Below are 20322 nucleotides of genomic sequence, written 5' to 3'. Positions count from 1 at the left end.
CGAACAATGGCCAGTCGGCTGAGCGGGCGGACGTGGGAGCCTCCGCGAACTCGAGGCAAGAGAAACCCTTTTGTCTCCAATCGAGGAACCTGGAGGAAAGATGATGGAGAAAGATTCACCCACAGACAGAGCATGGAAGAATTTAATTTATCCCGAACGCAGCCAGACTCGGGAACCTAAAAACTCGATAAACAAAGAGGAGCTTTCGTTATTGTGGCCACATGGCCCCCTAAAAATCTGCTACGCAAGCCGGAGCCCACATCGAGTGCGGAATCGCGAACGCGAGACGGTTGTCTTGACGTTTTTGTTATGATCTCATCCTGTTCTTCTCCGAGCTCACGATTTCGATTAAATTCCTCGGTCGATGCGAACCGATGTTTGTCTTCAAGCAATCGCGGTCTCTCCGTGTCCCTGTGCTTTGTCTTCGGAGCTTCAGGGCGTCCAGGGAATTTTGTTCTTTCCAGATATTCTCATCCCCGAGGAAAAAACGACTGACACATAGTGGAGACAAGAGTTTCCACCGTCCACCGAGCATTGGCACGAAGCCAATCGTGCCATCGGCCTGCTCTTTCTTCCTCACCGTCGCCGAAGCGTCAATGGATGTCGATCTGAGAGCGGCACCATCGTGCATGTGGAATATACGGAAGATCGAAGAACATTCCCAGGGCTTATAGCATGGTCCAGAGATGACGAAAATATCTTCCGTGGGGAATTTCTCAGAAAGTGCCCTCAGGGCCTCCAGCCTGGAAGGAGCGAGGCCCCAACCAGGTAGACACGATGCTGTTTCACTCGAGTCGAGTCTTCTCTGGTTTAGTCTCCATGTAGAATGAAGTATTGAAGTCTGCCTTCAAGGCCATGCCAGGACGCTTTCTCTACATGAAGCATATATTGAAGATGAAATCTGGCCGCATATGGCGGAGTAGTGGATTAAATTGAGATTGATGTCAAAGACTCGGTATGTCCCGATATACTAAGGAATATCCGCCTCAAGCTTCCGGGGCGGTCATCTCGTCAATCCGGTATTCGGATCGACTCATCCAATCGAGTGGATTGACTCATCCTCCCATTCACGATTTTGAGCACCAACTTCCTGAGTTAGCGATTTGTACCCTGACTGATGAGTCCTCGGGGTCAATTCGGCGACAAAATGCAGATAAAACTGCGGATATCCCGCATCGCCTTGACGGAGGAGGAACTGAAACTTCGAGAGCGACCAAGAAATTCGAATCGACACCATTTCCGGCTGCTGCGACTCCGTGGTAGAGGTCGCGATCAAAAGTACGCCTTTTTCCCGATCGATGATCCCGGTACAAACTCCCACCATGGGACGAACCGACAGGGACCATAGGGCCAATGTGGAAAGGGGGTAATCCGGAGAAATCGCAGGCGAACCGTTATTCCAAAGACGGCTCCCCACCGAATTCGAAAGCTTCAAAATTAACCCATCGCGAAACAGTTCGGTCGATCGAGGGCGTCCGAGCTCCTTTCCTGCGGTGAGTCGGAGGCTTCTGCTGGGAGAGAATATTCGCTCGGATCCACACGAGTTGCGAAAAAACAGAACTATTCGCTCATTTGGTCATCAGCGAGCTCATGCTAAAAGTGTCTGGAGTGAACCTCTTAGGCAGCAGCTCTTGAGGAATGGAGCAGTCGATTCGTAAAGCGTCGAGAACGTCTCATATCCGTTTCGGTTTCAGGCGGGATCTCGTAGAAAGCGATAGTCTCGATTGTTTGGATATCAGCGGATCGCGCTTTTCTGCGACCCAAAGGGATGGCTCGAGGCGAAATCGGAAGAAGAGAATAAATCATTGATTCTTCCCCGGTACCGCCTCTCGCGTCTGAACTCAGTTGAATTCCGCAGAGCACCGTGACCTCGACTGCGGAGTTTTCGGAAGAATCCGCTCCGGACTGACGGACTGATGATTCCGAATTTGATCCGAGTCAGAGATACCGGCCAATTCCCTCGGCAGGCTCGACTTGTCTATCAGGATATCCAAACCGTACATGTGTGTTCTCGCTCGACACCGTAACCTCGAAATATTGTGTTCGACAGCCGCACGGGACGATTCTTCTCACCATGAGAATGGTGCCGCAAATTGGATGTTTCCCTCCGGAATGTCTCTTGGCAACGTATTCAGGAGCCGCGATAGCTTACGACGGAGGTCGTAGCGGAACGTCGCGACACGACCGGGTCGATTATGCTGGGAGTTCAAAGGAAAATCATTGGCACCGCAGTCGCAGCGCGGAGAATTCCGCTGTTTTATTGAGGCAGGCCGGCGAGGCGGAGAAAGTAGCGGCAAGTGGTGGCCGAGAGCTGAATATGTTCCCAAATCACCTTATCGGCTCGTCGCGGTCCTAATTATTCGGGACGCCGGACTACGTTTGCGTAGTCTTGCTCTCCAGGCCTCTCGAAGGAAGTTGCGGAGCCCAGTGACATATTGCGCCACTCCGGTTGAATGGAGAATAAGGCCGTGCCGGCTACGCGAGGGGCCGTCATAATCTTCAAAAGACTCTTCAGCTCAGAATATATCTGAATACTTCATGTCTGACAGATATTAATCCGCGCCATTTTTAATTCCACTCGAAGTTCTCTCTGCACGCTCCACGGCCGACTTCGACGCGTCGTCGTTTCCGCAATTCGCTCTTCATTGAGCCTTCAAAATTTCTATTGGGGCTATTACTCAAGTTATATCGAAGATCCGTCTCCGATAGAAGCGGATCTGCTTCCGCGACGTCAGGAACATGGTCGAGAATTGGCCGCTCAGAGCCCGGATCCCTGTTCCGGAATCGCGACGAAAAAGGGGCGAACCCTCATTACTGGGAGCTCGACGAGTTATCTCGCTGAATATCTCGAGCGAACCCGCAGTGAGTAGCGATAGCGCTCGACAAAGTCCCTACCGAAGCACCAGCAGCTTGTTTGTCCGTCCGTCAGCTCGTTCCCTATAATCCTCTCCGACCTGAAAAGCTAGATACGAGATCGGAGGTGACTTGTGGGCTCGAAAACTTCTCGAACTTATCGGAAGATCACGGATCATTTGAAGTCGGGAACTCTCTCAGCGCAGAATTTTGCGTTCATCGAAAACCAGAGCCGTCCTTGGACGCGACGCCTCGTTTCCCCCTCTCCCCCCTTTCACTGGAGTCCAGTGTCTAGTCGGTCCTTCAGAAAAGTCGTATGTACCCGCCTCCGTTCTAGAGACAATAAGTGTACAGCAGACACGGACTGCCCAAGGGCGCTCCACGGTTTGTCCGATAAGGGAACAGGTCGCGGTGTGATTCGGTCGAGAAGCGGCAATTCTGCTCCAAGAGACCGGCGGCGGCGTCTGCGAGCGGGCACTCTCTTACGAAGATGAATGGGAGCTTGGAACAAGTCTTAATCTTTCATTCATATCAGCAACGGCTGCGGGAGCGAGGAAGCGGCGCACTGGACTGCCGGTGCCCGGAGCGTGCACCTCTCCCATTCATTTCCCATCTTGACTTGTTCCTGTATGAGCTTGTTTCTCATTAAAATTCTTATTCTATTCAATACGGCTCAAAACTTTCCAGATGCCCCCGTCATTCCTTCGCCGGACCGGGGCGTAGCGGTAGATGGCCCGAATCCACGAACAGCGGCCCGGTTCCGTGTATTCTTCGACTGGTGTTCTAGGTCTGCGTGATGACGCCTTGTTTACGAGGTTCTTTTTGCCATTTTGATGTTTCTGGATGCCGTCAGTAGTCTCGTCTGTTAACGACCGCCTACAACGCTGCAGCCCTTTTTCGCAGGTGACATCGCCTCCGGCCATAGCGATGACATAAACTCAAGTTGGTCGTTGCCATGACCCAAAACGCAACGTCCACATACCCTCGAGACGCCTGTCCGTGTTTACGAGAAGCCATTCGATGCACGGACGAGTAGAGCCTAAATAAACCAGTGAGAAAATAAAGCGAATCCCTCCATGTGCGAGCTGTCTAATGTCTCACCCCCAAGCACTCGCTTGTCGGGCAGTGGCGATGGGGACCCGGCGGCATGGAGGTCCGACCGTGACGGAGGAAATAATCCTCGACGATCGATTCCGTAGAAGAACGGATAATACGACGGGTCTGAGGGTCTGCGACGTCGAAATTCTCGTTCGTAGACGAGGACGATCTCGGTTCTAGACGAAGCGAAGTCTAGACGCGGCTCTTGACTACTGAGGCAGGGAGGGATTCGCGGAATTTCACGAACAGAAAGTCCCGATCCCCGCGTTGCCCGCCGGGATCCCACCGTATCAGTGACCGATCCGTGGTCCGAACGGGGAGAGGGGGGGTTGGTCGGAGAGTACGCCCATTCAAAACAGACTCTAGAAAAGTCATATTCCCCGCGTTCTTCGCACTTCCCCCGACGGACCGGCGCCGTGAGGTCGGAATCTTTCCGAGCTAACTCATCATCGCGGACTGAGGAATCGCTCTCAGCTCACTGAAGTGAAGTCTCGAGAGATACCACGGCTGAAACCACGAAGAAAAGTCCCGCGCACTCCTTGCTATGGAACTTACCGCCCCACTAACTCGACTATCAAGCAGGCGGATCCTCTATGAACAATGAGATCATGAATTTCGTTACTCGATGAAAGACGGGCAGTGATCAGCCCGGGCCTTTGAGGCCGAACAAAAGGCCCACATGGGTATCGGTGGTGCACTGAAATCGGGGCAAGCCATCAGGACGCGGCCTTCGGGTACGTTGCCAACTGATATGAGCCAGGATGGCTACTTTCCTTTTCACGCTCGAAACAATGAGCTTCGCTATGTTATTGATCGCAGGAGCTAAAGAGCTCGAGCATTAATCATTTATCACAATCTTCGCATCGATGTGTGTAGGGGTGCATCGATGAATGATGACGGCATACGCATCTAGTTGGTGACTTTATTACGGAACTGCATCAGATAGGAGGTAAGGAAGAGGCTGTCATCGCCCGCCGCGTCTAGGCTTCCCTTTCGGGTCAAGGCGCGGCTCCCGAAAGTTGGTCATCGCAGACTGTGCGTAGTACAAGGTACTGGATAGTGGAGGCGTTGCTTCGGAAAACCCGGAATGTTCTGCGGCCACTCAAAGCTCGGAAAGGAGCGCGCGGAGGGGGGAGATCACAAGAAACGCTTTTATGCTCCGACGAGACGAAACTAGGATGTTCCGGCGCCGGGAGAATCCGGTACCAGGAAAAGCCCATCATTCCAAGGATTCTGGGATACACGAACTCATGATATCTCCGCACTGTCGCTGGCCCCTTACGGGCGATTGCTCGAGGCTCCAAGCCCAATATTCCGTTACCGGAACTTCATCTGAAGCTGATATCGTAGGATCGGAATCATGAGCAATGCTCAGTAAGGGGGCTACCGACGGCGGGGGCTCTTCGCCTACGGTCCTCGGCGCAAATCGGGCGATGCAAATCCAGCAGAGTATATGACAAATGCGGAGGTGCCGTATTTCCTCTAAACGGAGAGCATGCGCGGGAAATTTTTTTCTTGAAGGCGAATGGATTTTCCACCCGGAGGATTTTTCCGTCGTTATCTCAGTAAATTATGTGGTCTGCAATCTCCCGATGGTAGATTTCCCTTGTGGATAGGCTCTTATGATCAGTTCAGCTTAGCATAACGCAGGAGAGAGAATATCACAACTTTGAATGCCTACCGGAGGGGCCTCCCCCGTGCGTTGCTGCAGAATAGCTCCATCACTCGTCCATCGCCCTTGAACGAGAACACGAGAGGTTGGTGTCCGAACCTGGTTGGTGTAAGCTGTAAATCCAGCAGGACATGCTGTGATGAGCCCTTGTGAATGGGTCCGTATAGAACTCCTGCTCATCAGTTCATGAAAGCAGGCATATTGAAAAAACTACCGTAGGGAGTTATAATTTATTGAGGTTGAATGTCTTCCGACCGGACTCCCGCCACTAAGAGGTACGGAGGAGGGAATCCTCTTCGAAACGAACGGTATTGCCATTCGGAGAACTTGTTAGCCTTAAGCTTAGTCATTGATACTCCATGACGAATTCGTTCCCAATGGGACATCGCGTGGAACTGCGAGTCGTTGCTCTTGACGATCCTCAACCAGACACGCGATCGCCTCGATGGTCTCGAGCTACTCTTTTGCGAACTCAAACTCTCACAGTCATTCGGACTAGCGGTCCTGGTGGAAGATGCATGTCGCGCGACCGCCGGCGCCGCTGCTCAGGTGAATAGCGGCTCTGATCGCTGGGGTCTTTCCGGAGAAGTGGACTCCATTTAGCCTGATGTGCAACTCACAGTATTGTGTTCGAGGGCTGGCAGCATTGCTGATCCGTCCCGATCGATTTGGAGCTTCCGTAGAGGTGCGAAGGGAATTTTCCGGGAAAAGGGACCGCCGGGTTTACGTCTGATGCTCACACAAACGAATCTTCAAAATGTACGTCTTTGAAGGTTTCCCCAAATGATTCGGAGAAGTTCATCTCATTTGGCAGTCAGACGGAACGCATTCATCGACAGGGCGACCTCAAGCCACAGTAATCTTCGAGTCTGCAGCAGTCGACTGCTCACGCGCATTTCATCTTCCTGAATTCGGATCGCGATTTCTAGATGGGCCGACAAAAATGAACTTTTGGCTACGGGTCAGGGAAGCGAAGTCGAGAACATCGAGCTGAGGTTGAGGAAAATATGGCGACAGGATAGTTCGCCTCCCACATGTCTTCCGCTCGGAGGCCTCTCCACAGGCTGCCAACATGTCAACAGAGCCGAACCGGTGATCAAAAATGTTTTAGGAGGGGGCGCGATGCTGAGATCGCTCCGAGAATTAAGTTCCAGAAATATCAGCCTCCTCGTGAGTATCTCAGGGCTCACGAGGCGTGCAGATCAGAAATTGATTCTCGTGCGGACCTGTTAGGATAGATGCCTCAAGGTGTGTGGGTGGAGGGAGAAAAAACAACCCCATATCGCAGTTTCCGGAGGCGTTGGAAAGTTTTATTCTCGCGAGGGAGCCTCCTTTCACAGCATGTGTGAGCAAACTCCACCCTTGTATGATGATACAATCATGAATCACAAGATTCCGCGTCCAGCCTTTCCCTGGGAGATTCGCCAGAGACCCTCCGACATAATACTCCTTTTTTAAAATCAGAGTTATCTCTAAATCCTAGGAGGCGCATACCACGAGTGATTCCCATTATGTCACAGGAATAGAATGATCGGATCACAGAAATGAGCGTCAGCCGACGGATGAGTCTTCACATCTCACGAATCTGCGGACTGCCACGAGTCGTCAGACGATCTTTTCGAATTATCCGTAATTGAGAGTTCCTCCAAGGTCGACAAGACATCGATTTTGCCTGTCGAGTGATCCTGTGGGGTGAGGGGTATTATTCATTGGGTTTCAGAGAATTCGACTCCATCCCGAAGGTGTTAAAAGCTCGACCCTGAACGGGGAGCGGGTTTGAATTATAATTAGAATTCAACGCTGACTGTACCTCCACGGGCTTCACAATTTGAGCGTTGTCGGCTTCCACAGCGAAAGCCTCCAAAGTCTCCCGCAGCATTCGATTCTTCTGAATTTCTTTCGCGAGTAGCGAGCTTCGACTCTGCCGGAGAGGAATATTTCCCTGATTACTCAATGCGGTGCAAGATGGACCCCCGGCAAGCATGAAAGCACACGGGCATATCGGTGATTCGAAACTTCTGCCCCTCGGGGACGACGAATGGCCCAGAAATTCTCACCTGTTCCTGTTGTTTCATCAGGAGTAAGCAGCTCTCCAAGCATCTTAAGGTGGCACCAGCGGTAGTAGAAACTTGCTGAAGTGCTGTGCGTAAGTCTTGAGATATATTTTGAGCTTTGAGGCTGTAATCACCGGACTCGAAAGAAGTTGCCAGATAAGTGGTGTGCAACTTGGCAGTCTCCGAAATCTCACTCGATAGCAGCTTCTGATGAGCTTCCGCAGTCTGTCGAGGAAAGGAAATAGACGATCAGAACTGATGTTCCCCCGATCAAGATGATGAAGTTCAAGTTCAAGGGCAAAAAGTCGGACTCACCGACAGAGCGTCTTCGATGCAGCCAAGAGCCACGGAGGGCTTCGACGAGAGTACGGAGCAGCCCTCCGGTGCACCGGCACCGAAGTCGATGTGGTTTCGGAAAGATTTGAGCCATCGATTCCTGTCCAGAGCATTCGCGACCGATATCCGTTCAGAGCGACCGTCTGATAAGACGACGCTGAAGCATCTGTCGTCCCGCGGATTCAGCTGTAATTGGGCGTCCGTTGAAGTCGCGCTCCGAGAAGGCGATCGCTCATCGTATCATTCCTCCCCATGTCCAACTTACGACTAGTATCGCTTTGTCGAGATAGCGAAACTGTTTTCGATTGGTCCCAGTCGAAGCGTCGGCTCTGCTCCGGAAAAATGATAATACGCCTCTGTCCAGGACGGCCCACAAACTCTGGTTTCTCATCAATTTTTTTTCTGAAAGGGAGACCTATGCTGTCATCTGTCGTCTATCAATCAATCGCTACATCGGAGTCTACTTTCAGGAGAATTGCTACCCACTCGCACGACTGGACCCTCGAAGCGAGAGACTGTCTTCTTGATTTCTTCGATCGGGGCGACCTGGAAACCATGAACCGATCTTTACGGCTTCTCCCCCATTCATTGAACGTCAATCAAGCAAAGTCCTCGGATGCTATCGGATGGAACGATCGGATCGGCCTACTCGCACCTGGCAAGACTTACGTCAAGTATGCTTTTCATCTGGTCCGAGTGCGCAAGATCAATCGGGCGCAAACCGATGCGGTTCTTCTTATTCGGATCAGCGCCGCATTGTAGAAGAACAATGGCGATCGTCCTCAAGTCACGACGGGCCGCGGAATGGAGTGCTGTATTCCCAACGACGTCGACGCTATTTACGTCAGGAATCACCCCGGAACCCTTGTCTGTGAGCTGCGATCAAGGAGAAACGCATGAGCGACGCGCCCCTGCGCCTCTGAATACCGAGGTCAGTTCTCCGAGTGGCTTCATGAGAAGAGGCGGGAAGACTAACCATTTGCTGGAGCGATAGATGATCTCCATCTTTTACAGCCTGGAAGAATTTCTCTCGTTTCCGCTCTTTATCGGCGAATTCAGCAGCAGACAGCACGTTCTGGATATACAGCTGTGGGAGAAAGAACGAAATCGATTCCGAAGGTGTAATTCTGCGATCTCTGTCGAGGAATCTAGCATTCATTCGTCGCACGTGTTAATTATCTGATAGATGGTCGTACCTCACTGGCGACTCCGAGAGCTGTCCGGCCTTCGTGATTCTTCACGAAAATATCCGCGCCATTCGTCAACAGAAGCGTGACTAATGATTCTCGGTTTGTGAGTGCAGCCTAAACAAACAGAATGGCTCAAAATGTCATCCAACCTCAACTATTCATCCATGGTCAATCCACCGATCGCTGATCCTGAGCCTCCAGCCGACTTGCCTTGTGTAGAGGTGTGTCGCCTTCGGCATTCTGATCTGAAGGGTTTGCGCCTCGTTTGAGCAGAACGCGCGTTGCCTGGATGTGACCGAAGTAGGAAGAGAGGTGGAGCGGAGTCCAGTGCAGATTCCATTTCTTCTTGCCTTATATGAGTCGAGGAATAATTTCGCGCCTCGTGATTCGGATGACTCCGATCGCGACCGATCTCGACTTGCTCCCACAACATTATAAGGCTCACCTTTGCAATTGACGTTCAATGAAGGATTCTGCTCAAGCAAGTCCTCGACTTCCTTGTCTTTCCCTGATCTCGCCGCGCGCAACAGTTGTTCTTCTTTATCTTCGCAAATCACCTCCTCGTCCGAGGTGCCATGATTCTCGCAGTCGCTCATCGCTAAAATTCGCTGGAATACGGAGAAGGTGATGGGCTAAAGTAGCTATCCAGAAAAATTCTTCCGAGAACACCTATCAGAAGGTTTTCGGACTTCGTGTCGGGTTCTGCTTCGGAGAGTATCCGTTGACCGGTAAGAGATCGCGACGCGGATGGGGATCCTGTGTCACGAAAGAATCCCAGCTCTCAGTGTCACGCTAACGCGCCGAGAGCTACTGACGACCCTCAAAATCTCCGCTCTCGGTCTCCACGAATGCCAATCGTCACCGACACAGAGTGTTCGCTCCACGATGGAGGATGTCTTCGAGTTTCTGCGAAAACGGCCGACGTCTCGAACAGATACACCGAATGACTGTTGACGTCCCACGGAGGCTCCCCATAGGAGGAGTGTCGATACCGTCCTCTCTCCCAATAATTCCATCTCTTGGCAATACTTGCCTCCTCTATCTGTGTGTCCACAACACTAGGATCTCCAGCCCTCCAGCCTCAGACGATCTGTATTGTTTACTAATAGCTCTGACAGATTTCTAGGCTAGTTTGTGTGTCTCCCCGTTTGCTATGGCCGTCCGGATGAGTGAGCGAGCCTCACGAGAACGATTGCTCGCCCGAGAGCTATTAGAAGTGGGACTGCGTCTTTGCTGGATGTATTGACGAATAAATCGAATCATACATTGCCAGGGATCGCGGGAAGTATCCCGGAATGAAGTTCCATGGGAAGTCGGCGGTGAGCCGTGAGACCTCGTTCGAACACTGTCAGTCTTCCGAGACTTAGTTGAATGGGTTCCGAGATTTAAGCGCCCATAGCCACAGCCTCCGCTTCGGCCTTCGGAGGACGTATGTTCATACATCGTAGCAGATGACGGGTGCTACTCCCCGAGAAGTCTCCGAAGAAGGGGATGAAATTATCCAGATGGAAGTTTGTGGAGTACCGGAACACGTCAATGTTCATGATCTCTGCCTGGAATTTGTTCTTGACCGGGCCCTTCTGCTTTTTCAAGAGTTTCTTAATGAACTACTTTAAGATATCGCAGCCCGTATGGGAACTGAAGGAAGGCAGGATTCTGTGGAATCGTTTGCGATCCTCCTCGATCTCAGGACGTATCATAGAGGATTCCGGTATTGCTGTCTGTATGAGAGTTTGATAGACACAAAACCCTGCGCGACACCATGCGATCCATGATCCGCCTCAATATCACGAAGGACACCAAAATCACAGCTCGTGGAAGCAGGCCCCGTTAGAGGGAGGGCTTGAAGCGCGATTCTCACTCTGGGCCCAGAAATCCCGGATGGGCCCCTAGCTCGTGAAGCCTCGCATTTTGCGTTCGAAAACTCCCTCCAGGAGACTATGTAGAATGCAGTGAATTCGAGTTTTCTCCGTGGTACCCATCGGGAATTCGAAGCTGTGCTCAGCGGGGCTCCCCTCCGCATATCGATTGTTAGAAATTTCTTGAATCAGGAGTACACCGGCGAATGTCGGCGAATGACGGAGCATTGCGGTGGTAGATGGATCTGCGTCAGTTGCGCATCCGTTCTTCGCTATCAGCTGTTTCGGTCATGCCTGAGGGGTGTCTTTCCCGTTAATACGAATTCCGTATGCACGTCCCCATCGCAAGGAATAGACGGGAAGATTCGAAGGAAATCGAAGAGTCCGACCGATCGCGCCAATGCTCTCATTCAGTGTCGTCGACTCTTGTTGACAGACTCGAATCGACACAATGCGACCAATCCGGCGGGTGTGTAGGACGCGGAAACGCATTCGTCTGTCTGTGGGAGAGATTCGATGTGTGAGTTGTTGTCCTCACCGCGCACACGCGAAGCTGAGGCTACAGGATCTCGAATTGGAAAAACACGCATAAGGCGGGCGGGAAGCGGAATCCAGAATGTGGCGGCGTTCCCTAGTGAACGTTGCGGGTATCTTCCGTGGACTACACAGTGTTCCCAGCGCTGCGAGAACAGTTTCCATGCCGCCGCTGCTGCCGTCGCCGGCTCTCTCGACCAGCATCATACAGGCTCCGCGCATTTCACCTTCGGTGGGTAAAGTTCCCCGAGCTATGGGTCAGAGCCAGAAATTCACTTCGAAACGGGGAATCGCGCTCCGGGGCTCACGGCGCTTGTTTCAGATCGCTCCAGCAAGAATCATGCCGCCTTCGAACAAGGCTGAGGTCGAGCTACCTTACCTAAGGTACAAAGAGATCACCCTGCCGAACCTCGGAATCATTCAGAGTCCGATGGAAGAACCGAAATCCCGGAAAAACACAGCGATCCAATGCGCAGTCTTGATTCGGATCAGACGACGGAAAATGAAGAAACACAAGCTTAAGAAGCTCAGGTGAGTCAATCGGGGCGGGAAGACTATCGAATACTTTCTGCGGTTGGCGGAAAAGCATTCAGGCAAATAGATAGTCACCCTTCTCATCCGTCTGATCGAAAATGAAAAACATTCGCAGGAAGCGTATGCGTTTTGTGTTCGCGAAGCTACGGTTCCGGAGGGAGAAGGCGAAGGAGGCCCAATTCAAGGTAAGCAGTCTCGTGCAGGCGTGTCCTGGGAGAAATCATACAGCTGAGATCAAGGTTCCGATACGATCCATGGTTGTACCTTCTGCTCTCTGAAGCTGTTATTATCGATTCTAGGAAGAGCTGCTATGCAAAATCCGAGAAGCCGAGGAATTCGACGCGGAAAAATATGTGAAATCAGTCATTCAGCAAATTCGTGATCGACACGCTCATATAGAAACCCCGGAACAGCGACGAGAAAGGTGAGTTGCTCGATATCTGGTATATTCATTCATCCATACAGCTCGTCGAGTCCTCTCGAACGAAGCGGAGACTCATGGAAACTCTGGGGGTGTCATTCAAATCCAGCACTGTCTTGAGCCAACCCTCGTCTTTTCCAGGTTTCTCGAACTCAAGAGGAAGTATCGTAGCAATGTTGAATGGATAAAACCGAAACTCGACTGATTAACCCGTGTCGAGGGCAACCCGGTTGGGTCGGATTTGTAGGCTCTCTATTGCGAATAAAGTTGCAAGGTCATTCTGAATGTTCCTTTCGTTTTCAATTCGCTCTTCGACGCTGGCTCTGGAAGCTAGCCGAGAACGGGGAAAAAATCCGGCACCTGAACTTGGTGAAATCCAGGAGGGCATCAATCTCGATAACGGTAACTGAAGACGACACGTCGAGGAGCGGTCGACACGGAGCCCGGTAGAGCTGCCACAATTTATTCTGTTCCATTTTGTTTCTTGTGCAGGATCTGCTGCAGTCGACGGTTCCATTCCGCCTCAGGAATCTCCGATGCCCAAGGGGGTTGACAAGAAGAGGGTAGCTTGATCCCAGCCATCGCGGTTTTGATTTTCGCGATTTGTTCTGCAGGAAATTAAATTAGCTCCGAGATAGTCGCTCGATACGAATATGAATCTTGAACGCGGAAATATATCCACTGATTCCGCGTACCTTCATCCAATGCGAGCTCTCGATGCGAGCTGGGTTTGAGCTCGGCCTCTGTCGGTACCCACTCGTGCGGAGGCTGCGACAAGTCTGTCATGTAACCGCCATCCCCGATTTGAGGGAAATCGTCCTCGGAATCTGACCTCGACGCTTCGACGCTCTGGGGCAGGAGAGTATAACCTGAGGTGTCGGTATCTGTGAATGAATGAATGCTTGGGGTGTAGGTCACCGGGTTCCAACATCTAATCTCCTGAGAGCATCGAACAACTGAAGGCGGCGGGACGGGGAAACGGAGCTCACCTCGTTCATTTCCTTCGGCCTCACTGTCTGTATCCGTCGACCCATGGTCGACGGTGCGAGGTCTCTCCAACGAGTTGTTGTCGGCGCTTTTATTTTCCTCTGACTGAGACTTCTGAACCATTTTCGCCCTACGACAAGGGGCAGTCCGATCAATTCACAAACACTATGTCTCTAAGAATCGCTTACACGTCGCGACGGAGTTTCGGCCGAATCGATCCTCACGGATTCTGCCCCACAATCTGGCGCCAGCGGATATCGAGCTCACATACGACTCGGAGCGAATCTTGAAACTTGCTGTCAGCTGTTCTCGTAGAAATCCTTGCGTCAATCAGGTGTTCCAAAACTGTTTACGATTTCCTTAAAAGTCGGATCAGCCGCGTGCATCTAGTCGTCCGGCGGGACGCGTCGCCATCTGATTCCGAGGCCGGTCGGCTCGGGGAAGGTATCGCACATCCTGCGCTGCACGAAACGAAATGGAAGTCTCGGCGTGGAATGCGATTTTCGGGTACCATCGATTATTCCACCGTGGTATGAGCTCCCGCCGCGACTTCCGCCACTTAAGGGTCCGGGGCTCGCACCGAGCGTCATCTAACACTCACTATTCGCTCTTGTTTTGACTTTGATCGAGTTTTTCTCCGAAACTAGTCGAAATGTCCAATTTAATCAAACTTTCCACCGTGAAGGTGAAGCCGGTGATGAGTACCACCATGCCCGAAGCCAAACGTCGAGTGATGAGTCTATATAAGGCCTGGTTCCGTGCGATTCCCACCATCAGTGAGTTACTTCATTGGAATGCTTTCAGAAAGTCTCGTCCTCAAATAGTTTCAGGGGAACCCGCATTCGAATTCGGCACCTATGCTTGGCAGCGTCATATCGTTGGCCATGTCTAGCCCTCTGAGATCAAATATTATCGCCACGGGTTTTTCCTAATATTACAGTGGACAAGTTTGACATATCGGTCAGCGAAAAAGACTGCAGAGTCAAGATACGGGAGAAATTCGAGATGAACCGAAACGTCAGTGATATCCGTACGATCGACTTGCTGGTCATGAAGGTATGTCATTCCTTACACCTAAGAGATTCGATAAATTCCGATTGTTATCGTTGGTCGCACTGTCTCAGACCGACAAGTAGTGCGCGGATTGACTCCCGCAGTCATAACTCAAGTTACTCTTACAGGGCCAGATGGAGCTTGTGGAAACCCTCAGACTGTTCAAGACAAAATCTCACGTTATGGCGTTCTTCAGAGATTCGGTCCCCGAAAAACCAAAAGATTTCTTGTCCAAGTTCCTAGACGGACAATGAATTGACTTTAGCCCATAGGTCGAAACTCGTTATTAAAGTCGGCGTTTGATTGTATATAAATACGGACGGTCTTATAAATCAACTTTGAATCCTCGGGAGCTCCTCCCGGCTCGGTCCCCGCCCTGAATCAGGGTGATAGTAAGTAACACTGATCGAAAACGATGTGCGAGATGACGGTGGACTTCAACACCGCGTTCACCAGGGGTGAGCTCCAGGGAGTTCTGAGCGTTATCGATCGGAGCTTCGAAACCAGCGTCGAAAGAAGACTCATTCCTCAGAGAGTACCGTGTTTGCTGTAATTTGCTCGGAGTCCGCTCAGATCTCCATCGATCCTCCGTTTATTCTTCCCACGATCATTCTCTAACCCCCGTTCCCGCATTGAAGATTTGTACGCACCTGTCGAGACGTCACAAGAGCTGCAGGTGGATCGTAGCTTGTGGTTCGAGCTTATATGCCGATGATGTTCATCCAGAACACGTGAACATAGCTTTGTTCGGGGTCTTAAAAAGGCAGTCGCTAGCTCTTTTGATCATCAAAGGAGCTCGATGCGACGGTTCCATCGCGTAGGTGAATTCTCTGCTCGGTAGACTCTACGACAGCGGTTCTCGATACTAACCAACGCCTCTCGTTCTCGGGAAGCGACCCCCATGCCGAAGCGATAGATCACTTGCATGTCACCCCTTGAAGGGGGAGGTGGATGGTTTCGGAATTTCGATCCCCACCTGATTATTGGTAAATTATGTATATGTTTGTGGGCCGAATCCCAAGTCACCGAGGAAGCCTCACTCCCGTGCGCCGAGAGAGGTTGAGAGGTCCCGTGAGACGCAGGCCGGCTTCAGCGAATTTTCGCAGAGCATCGAAAGGAGTCTCATCTAGTCATTTCTGGGCCACGGACAATTCGCCCCCGATGTCCTCTTAGGAAAGGTCTCGCGGGGCTCTCGACCTCTACAACCTATGGGATGGCATGATGCAGATTCAGCGGCCCCGCCCGCGCCCGACCGACGGAGCGTCGTCCCATCTTTTGAGCACCACTGTTCTAGGAACGAGAACACATTCAAGATGGTCTAATTCCACCGCGCTCCATTGCAGACCTATCTACGGCGATTCATTCCTGGCTCTGAATGCCGGCACGGGTTCTAGGAACCTGCCGGAAAAAATTGCCGCAGTCGTCCGCTCAATGATTTCGTCGACGCGCGCGGCTTCCGCCGCCATCGCTAACGACGTCCACGAGTATATGAGGAGAGTTCTTCCGCATGAAAAATGTGTTGTGGTAGCTGGTCGGGTGTTCACATGTGATCCAGCTAAAGACTCTGTGCTCTTCTGGGCCAAGTCCGCGGACATCTGGATCATCATATTCAGGCTCGGGGTCGTAGGTGCATCCTAATCCTCTTGAACGAGGATGGCGGAGAGCAGCTCAAAAACAATTAAATGTCTTCGCTAATCGAGAGCTCGCGGTTCCTCTCCGGATCGCTCCGACTCACAACTCGAGGAGGATATCCGATAGATGTCTTTCAGCCAAGCCGGATTCTCGATGAGGGGGTCGCGTCCAATCTTCTTGAGGTCTTCCAGAGGCTCGACATCAATTGAATCAGGTCAGGGGTGGGTCTCACAGTATGAAAAAAAGGGATCAAATCCATCCCCATCAGCTAATGGTCAGTAGACGCTGCCGTTGAAATGTGTCCATGAAGACTAAGTTAGCGTCGAGAACCTGCAGGTTAGACAATCCGAGGCGAGTTGGGTAGTTAGGTTGAACATTGAATAACCCTGATCCGCAAAAAGAGTCATGGGTACAAGACCCGCCGGAGTAGAACCTGCAGCCGCAGCGAGAATCGCGCCCTCGGCTGCCGTGACGGGGCCCGTGTCGTGGGTGATTCGGTGAAGGCTACACTGTATAGCTGATATCCTGATATACTGAGCGTATGAATGCCCGGAAATGATTCCTGTCCTGGGTCAATCATCCAGTCTCAGCCCTCCCTTCTTCCGACCACCGTTCCAGCCTCCCCTTGTTTCCGAGCTATCCGAATTCGAGTCCACATTCGTCGTCGACGCGCTTCCCCCTGAACTGAAGGGCTTTTCTACGACTGGAGTTAGAAGGCTCTCCATCGAGAGCAGCAGAGCGCGAAATATGGGAGGATGGAGGATGGATACTCGCAAATTGCGATGTACGCGGTCGACTTCATCATGACTACTCCATGACTACTTTTTTTGCCTTGGATAGTGATTTGAATGGAGTAATCTCGATATACCAAACCTATTCATTGTCAACGGAGCCATGACCAGCAATTATATCACGAAAAGTCATTTTTATTTTGGAGCAATTATTTCTGAAAATGCCTCTGCCTTGATTATTGGGCGTCTAAGCGACTTATTATAAACGGGAAGGAAACAGTCACGCCCAATATACCACCCGTAGGCGCCCACCTCCGCTCTGGGAGCCGAAAACTCATCATCCAATATGGGTGCGGATGAGAGAAGTTTGCTCAAAGACATAACTGCATTCGCTAAAGAAACAGAAACGAACACAGGCAGCGCTCGATCTAACAAGCGCAGACAAGCTGTAAACCAGAAAGTTGCCTTGCAATGACGAGTGAATCCCTCAATCGAGAACTGAAGCTTCCCCGAACAAAAAGGCAGACATCTCGCAAAGTATGTACTTCGCAACACGATTACCGCTCGGACCACCGGTTCGAAAAACACGGTCTCGCCCTTCGTAATTCAAGAAATCGTGTATTCAACCATCTATCGCGCGCCTCGGAGGATTCCGATTCACCCAGATGATAGAGTGAGAACGCATCCTAAGAAAGCGGACACTTCTTCCGAAAGAGCCTTTTATTCGAAATAAGCTTGGGGATTTCGGGTTTCTCGGTAATTTCGTAGGTGGTCCGTCTCCTCCGGCTCGACTTGAGCGTTGTCCACTCCGCTGTTTCGGAAAATAAGATTTCCCTGCGGTTCCGCGGTTTCAGAGCCCGGTACATGACAACTCATCGCCGGACAACTCATCGCCGACATCTGATCGCTGACAACTGAACGCTGAGACAGCTTATCGCCGGACGATTCATCGCCGGACAACTCATCGCCGGCTCAGGATACCACAATGTACCTACGACGATTTAGGTGGATATTTCCTCTCTTTGAGGGATATTGCTGGTTGTACAGCGATCGGATGACAACAAAGGGAGCTGCGCTTTTCCCCTCTCAAGTTCAATATCTCTCTGCACGTTCGGCATCTTCGTTCTTCCCGGCGAGAACTTCCTGACGCTAGCGCAGGCGGTGCTAGGATATTGATCCATGGCACCTTCTCCGATCTCATCAAGGCTGTTTGGAAACACGAAGGAGAGTATATACCCTGTATGTATAGTCATTTTACGTTGTGAAGATCGTTGTAGGTACATTAAGGTAGCTTAAGCCGAGAAATATGAAGTGAATTAGAGCTCGATAAGAGCGGGGTCTTCATTTGGAAACTCGAAGAAGAGTGATGGAGGCTCGGCGTTGAGCTGTCCGGCGATGAGTTCTCTCGGCAATGAATTGTTCGGCGATGAGATGTCGGCGCTCAGTTGTCCGGCGATGAGTTGTCTGTGTCCGTTCAGAACTCTGCGAGCCCGATCCCGGCTCGCCCTGATGCTCAAGTTCACCGTTGAATTCACCCAAGGCAGATGTTCCCGATCGATACTTCCCGAGTCGGTCGCAGCCATCACAGCTGGTTTCATTTTCTCCAATGCCTGGAAGAGATGAACGATTTATCGATGAAGAGAGTGGGAGTCGTCCTTCAGCGTCCAGAGTGCGCGTGCCAATGTCTACAGTGTGGTATCGCACCATCTAGTCGAGAACCTGTAGCGTTGACCATCCGGAACTGATAGGGTGAAAGTTATAAGGAATCGGATTGAGAGTCCTTGGACGTTTTCTCGAACTGTACCGAAGCTTCCAGGGGCTCCGTCGAGATCAGCGGCGGAGCTATAGAAGATTCACTCCGGATTGATTTTGCTTGCGAAAGATGTCCACGACCAAGGAGTTGCCTTGAACACTTTGAAACAAGCGAGAATGCGGGAAACGCTCGACGTCGGCAGAGTGTGCAAGCTCTAACTTGACTTTCTACTAAACATTTCAAGAAGAAGGCACCAATAAGCTCTTCTTGATTTGACCTGTTATTTCTCTCGCATCTATCACGGAAATGAGAGCTGGAAATTCACAGGGTACTACTTAGGAGCGGCGAAAATTTTTCAGACAGAGATGAAATGCATCTAGAGCGTAGAGTGAGGCTGTTATTCAACCGGAAGCGGAGAACACGTGGGCGGTGAGCTCTGTGCTCCGGTCGAGAGCGACCGTTGTTTTTGCTCTTTGTGAAAACCCCGAAGTCCTCTGGCGGACCGGCGAGGTTTGTGAAAGGGCGTCAACGCCGCGATGATTGCATCCTTTCCACTGAGAATCGTGTAGCTAGCATTGTCTTTCCCCACCTTCGCTGCTCCTCAGGAGCTCGGAGACGACTAGGAATATGCTTACTGAACGTTAGGCACGCCATGCTCGTTCCGGTTTCCCGTCACCACAGGGGCCTCGCTCTTAGTCTTCCACGTTGGGAGAGAGAACAAACTGAGACACGCTGCTCTCCATGATCCCGGAGCACTGCCGACGACCGAGGCCATCGAGGCAGGATCCATCGCGTGGTTTGAAGGAAATCGGGAGGAGGGATGGACCCCTTCAGTCTCTAATTTCAGGGCTGGGCTTGTCGCTATACAATCAGACACAGATGGCAGGAGGCCAAGCGTGTATAAAGATACAGCATTTCATTATGGCTTAGGTTTCAGATGCTCGCCACAGGAAAGGCGTCGAACACTATAAACTAAGCTCACGGGACGCCCCGACTCCGAGAAAGCACGAGTGCTCTCACGAGGAAGTTGAGAGGCTTATTAGACGGACCTCATCGAGCGCTAGGATTTGGTGCAGGCTGTGAGGGATGAACGATTGAACTCACATTGGAATTGCAAGAAATTCTACTGGGCCTTCATGGTGCGGTAGATGGCCCGGCCCCCTTCCCTTGTCAGCGTGAATCGCTCCGTACCAACTGAAAAAAATCCAAAATATACAATTTGAGCCTCTCCGTCTCTTGTAATCGTCGAGGTGTAACAAATCATTCGTTAAATTATTTCTGTCCGTGAGAAGATATCCGGTTCTAGCATTGTATAGCGAACGCCAGAGACTGACTCTTCACGTTTAGTTTGAGCCACCTTGATAGGGAACCGCGAAATTTTCTTCGCGGATCCAGTTGTGGTAGCCGATTGCGGGGATCGCGGTCGGAACCCCGCTCGAATCCAGCCTGAATTTCCGGTCTCACATCGTCTTCCTCGAGGAGACAGCATGTGTTGAGAAGCGTACGCTTCAAGGTCAGCAATCGACGTCATTGAAGTTATATGATCTCAAACAGTGCTTTAGCTTGACTTATTGTGAACCGGCTCATCACGAGTCCTGCCCACGCTGTACGCAAG

The 20322-nt window shown here is 51.4% G+C and overlaps 3 protein-coding genes and 1 pseudogene across 4 annotated transcripts; 2 read left to right on the top strand and 2 right to left on the bottom strand.

Moving 5' to 3' along the window:
* Positions 1-6911: 6911 nt before the first annotated feature.
* On the bottom strand, positions 6912-10542 carry LOC100903010 (oxysterol-binding protein-related protein 1-like; annotated as a pseudogene).
* Positions 10543-11540: 998 nt separating this feature from the next.
* Positions 11541-12822, top strand: LOC100902861 (aurora kinase A-interacting protein). Its single transcript, XM_003737687.1, has 5 exons — positions 11541-11828; positions 11919-12127; positions 12246-12315; positions 12430-12554; positions 12693-12822. Exons 1-5 carry the CDS (start codon positions 11679-11681, stop codon positions 12754-12756), a joined length of 618 nt encoding a protein of 205 aa, XP_003737735.1. The 5' UTR covers positions 11541-11678; the 3' UTR covers positions 12757-12822.
* Positions 12823-12970: 148 nt separating this feature from the next.
* Positions 12971-13661, bottom strand: LOC100902715 (male-enhanced antigen 1). Its single transcript, XM_003737686.1, has 3 exons — positions 13541-13661; positions 13247-13435; positions 12971-13159 (listed from the first exon to the last, which is right to left on the bottom strand). The coding sequence occupies exons 1-3, from the start codon at positions 13659-13661 to the stop codon at positions 13014-13016; spliced, it is 456 nt and encodes a 151-aa protein (XP_003737734.1). The 3' UTR covers positions 12971-13013.
* A 299-nt stretch (positions 13662-13960) lies between these two features.
* ND-B14 (NADH dehydrogenase (ubiquinone) B14 subunit) lies at positions 13961-14845 on the top strand. 2 transcript variants are annotated; one of them, XM_003737786.1, is made up of 4 exons: positions 13961-14068; positions 14224-14314; positions 14479-14594; positions 14720-14845. In XM_003737786.1, exons 1-4 carry the CDS (start codon positions 14033-14035, stop codon positions 14843-14845), a joined length of 369 nt encoding a protein of 122 aa, XP_003737834.1. In that variant the 5' UTR covers positions 13961-14032. The 2 variants fall into 2 exon arrangements, with proteins under 2 accessions (XP_003737834.1, XP_018495902.1); XM_018640386.1 differs by lacking the exon at positions 13961-14068 and having other exon boundaries at positions 14103-14314.
* Positions 14846-20322: the final 5477 nt, after the last annotated feature.

Source organism: Galendromus occidentalis, unplaced genomic scaffold, assembly GCF_000255335.2.
Source record: "Galendromus occidentalis unplaced genomic scaffold, Mocc_1.1 scf7180000075612, whole genome shotgun sequence".
Taxonomy (NCBI): Eukaryota; Metazoa; Arthropoda; class Arachnida; order Mesostigmata; family Phytoseiidae; genus Galendromus; species Galendromus occidentalis.
The sequence above is the reverse complement of the archived record's forward strand: the minus strand, read 5'-3'. Positions and strand labels throughout refer to the sequence as shown.

Coding starts and splice junctions, on each gene's coding strand:
- LOC100902861 (XM_003737687.1), top strand. CDS start 11,679: ATGTGGCGGCGTTCCCTAGTGAACGTTGCGGGTATCTTCCGTGGACTA. Junction 12,128..12,245: donor CACAAGCTTAAGAAGCTCAG/GTGAGTCAATCG, acceptor AAACATTCGCAG/GAAGCGTATGCGTTTTGTGT. Junction 12,555..12,692: donor CCGGAACAGCGACGAGAAAG/GTGAGTTGCTCG, acceptor CGTCTTTTCCAG/GTTTCTCGAACTCAAGAGGA.
- LOC100902715 (XM_003737686.1), bottom strand. CDS start 13,661: ATGGTTCAGAAGTCTCAGTCAGAGGAAAATAAAAGCGCCGACAACAAC. Junction 13,436..13,540: donor GGCCGAAGGAAATGAACGAG/GTGAGCTCCGTT, acceptor ATTCATTCACAG/ATACCGACACCTCAGGTTAT. Junction 13,160..13,246: donor AGAGCTCGCATTGGATGAAG/GTACGCGGAATC, acceptor AATTTCCTGCAG/AACAAATCGCGAAAATCAAA.
- ND-B14 (XM_003737786.1), top strand. CDS start 14,033: ATGCGATTTTCGGGTACCATCGATTATTCCACCGTG. Junction 14,069..14,223: donor CCATCGATTATTCCACCGTG/GTATGAGCTCCC, acceptor TCCACCGTGAAG/GTGAAGCCGGTGATGAGTAC. Junction 14,595..14,719: donor TCGACTTGCTGGTCATGAAG/GTATGTCATTCC, acceptor TTACTCTTACAG/GGCCAGATGGAGCTTGTGGA.